At 40.9% G+C, this 2,500-nt stretch overlaps 1 protein-coding gene across 1 annotated transcript in view; it reads left to right on the top strand.

The window, feature by feature from the left end:
* LOC123519988 (tubulin alpha-1 chain) overlaps nucleotides 1–2,500 on the top strand; it is a 9,457-nt gene that overhangs the window by 117 nt on the left and 6,840 nt on the right. The window contains exon 1 of the mRNA XM_045281753.1: nucleotides 1–518. This exon is cut by the window's left edge and continues 117 nt beyond it. Coding sequence (XP_045137688.1) covers nucleotides 516–518 — 3 coding nt within the window. The 5' untranslated portion in view covers nucleotides 1–515. The remainder of the gene's footprint in view (nucleotides 519–2,500) is intronic.

The following is a 2,500-nucleotide window of genomic DNA, read 5'->3' as shown; positions in this document are numbered from 1 at the left end:
TTTTTCTTATCTAGTTTGTGAACTCGGGTTACGTTAGTATATTCTTATTATCAATGGCTTGAAATAGATGACATCATTGTTTAGTCTTTGAAAATAACTTGTTATAGTTATGATAACATGCCTCTACCTTCCTGGAAACTTCATATGTTCATGGAAATACCAGCGTGACGTGACATCTAAGAAACGGAACATGTCATCATTTTGACGTGTGCTTTCACAAATAACAAGTAATGACAGGAGGATGAAATTTAACTTATTATAAGTAATGATATATCTACATAGAATACAAGCATGTCGCATCTTATTGAGTCTTTATAAAAATAAAGTAAAACCAAAAAAATCTTGTGAAAGATGTGCACTAACGCTAAGGCGCATGCGCGGAGGCTGGAACCGAGGGTATATAAACGGGTGAACGCCGTGGCGCGCAGGCCAATCGCGGGAACACCACACGAAGGTCCTGTGAGAGGGTTCAACTCAAAGTTCTTCTATTTCAACTTTACCAAAAATCCACCAACATGGTAAGTACAGGCTTGTAGAATTTGCCTCATAGTTTTTGTTGAGATGCAGGGAGACAGTGTGCGGCTCGCCAAACAAGTATTGATCCACTAAACATGATCCACTTTCAAATGCCGTCAGTTTGAATGCCGGCGATGAATGTCACACCCTCTCCCCCGCATTATCTTACTACTCAGAGACAGCACGGCGGCCAGGGTGCAGGGCGGTGATGCTGCAGACTTGGGCTTGCATGGGTGGTATAGTTAGTGGAGTTTGAGGATTATAAAAGATATGGGTGTGGGCAAAGTTCAGCGGCCACCCCTCGCGGGCCCCTGAGCCTCTCCGCCGCCACCATCACCACCACCACCACCCGGCACTTGGGAGGCTGCCGCTGTCTGCCGCCCCGCCACCTACCGCTCCTTGGCGCCACGTGAGCCCTCCCTTGTCTGTGGCTGCGGCTTTACCTGTAATTCCCTCCCATTAATACTGTGGGTGGTAATAGGATGGTTTATATATATATATATATGATGTATAGGGTTTCTTCCTTTTTTGCTTTTTTTTAGTTACGAAAGTCAGTTTCAAGTCATACATAACTTGCCTCTGATATTCAATTCTTAATTAGGGTGTGTTCTTGCATAATCCTTCCATTCTGCGGTTATATGAAAAGTTGTCAAGCCAGTATAGGCATATTTAGGCTTATAGTGTGGGATATCGTTGTATTTCCACTTCATTCTGGTTCTTTCCCCGCTGTCTCCAATAACCACCAGTAGAAACTTGATATTTGCCTGTTTAATGTAGCCGTGAGTTATAAGTTCAAGTATTTATTTGAAGTTTCTTGTATGATTACATTTATTACTCTGGTTTCACTAGCTTGAGGTAGGATGGAATTTTAAACTTATCAAAAGTCCGTTACTGAGTGAGCGAGGGGGAGGGAGAGGAATGAACGGTTTGTGGAGACTAGAGGGAGAGAAAGAAGCAGGCAGGAGGGGATGGAGTGAAGAGCGATGAGGCGCAGAGAGGTAGAGAAGAGGGCGGGAGGGTTTCCGGGGGGGTGGGGGAGCCGAGCAGACCAGCGTGGAGGAGAGAGCGAGCGGTGGGGGGTGACGCATGACTGAGAGCCTCGTGACGCAATGTTTGCTATGGGGAGTTCTTGTCTGCTTGCTGCGTGTGAGGAATATAGTAGCTTCTGTTGGAATTTCAAGATGGAAGGTGCAGGAGTTCGCTAATCATTCCGGTTTTCAAGTTGGCTTTTGGTCGTTAGTGCAGAGTCGTGCTTGCGGAGAAAATTAGAAAGTGCGGTCTTTTGTGAAGGTTGAAGTTTTGGGTCGGTGGGTGCTAAGGTCAGAGGGAGGGAGGGAGAGGATGAGCCGGTGGTGAGGGTGGTGGTGGTTTGTGAGAGAGGCAGTGAAATGGAGTCTAGGAGAACTAAGGGCTAGCCCATCCTTATTTCCATACACTCCTAGTTGTAATTTGATGGTAAACTAATGAAACCGGTAAAATAAAGCTATGAAAATATACAAACTTATATAGAAGGAAAATTTCATGTTACGATATCTGCCGGTGGTTTGGTAACTGATATCGAGGGAAGGACGTGACGCTACATTCTCCAATAGTGACTCTCTCTCTCTCTCTCTCTCTCTCTCTCTGCCAATATAGAGATGAAAAAAGATAGTAATCGAGGAAGAGGTGTTATCTACAGTACGTGGGAGGGTGGAGATGAACGTTATCATTAAGATTGTAGTTTTTTTTTTTTTTATCGACGGATGAATCATGAAATAGTTTATTCTCTTCAGTCCCAATTTATATATATATATATATATATATATATATATATATATATATATATATATATATATATATATATATATATATATATATATATATATATATATATATATATATATATATATATATATATATATATATATATATATATATATATATATATATATATATATATATATATATATATATATATATATATATATATATATATATATATATA

Source organism: Portunus trituberculatus, chromosome 46 (assembly GCF_017591435.1).
Source record: "Portunus trituberculatus isolate SZX2019 chromosome 46, ASM1759143v1, whole genome shotgun sequence".
NCBI classification, from domain to species: Eukaryota; Metazoa; Arthropoda; class Malacostraca; order Decapoda; family Portunidae; genus Portunus; species Portunus trituberculatus.
Note: the sequence above shows the minus strand (reverse complement) of the source record. Positions and strands in the feature narration are given on the sequence as shown.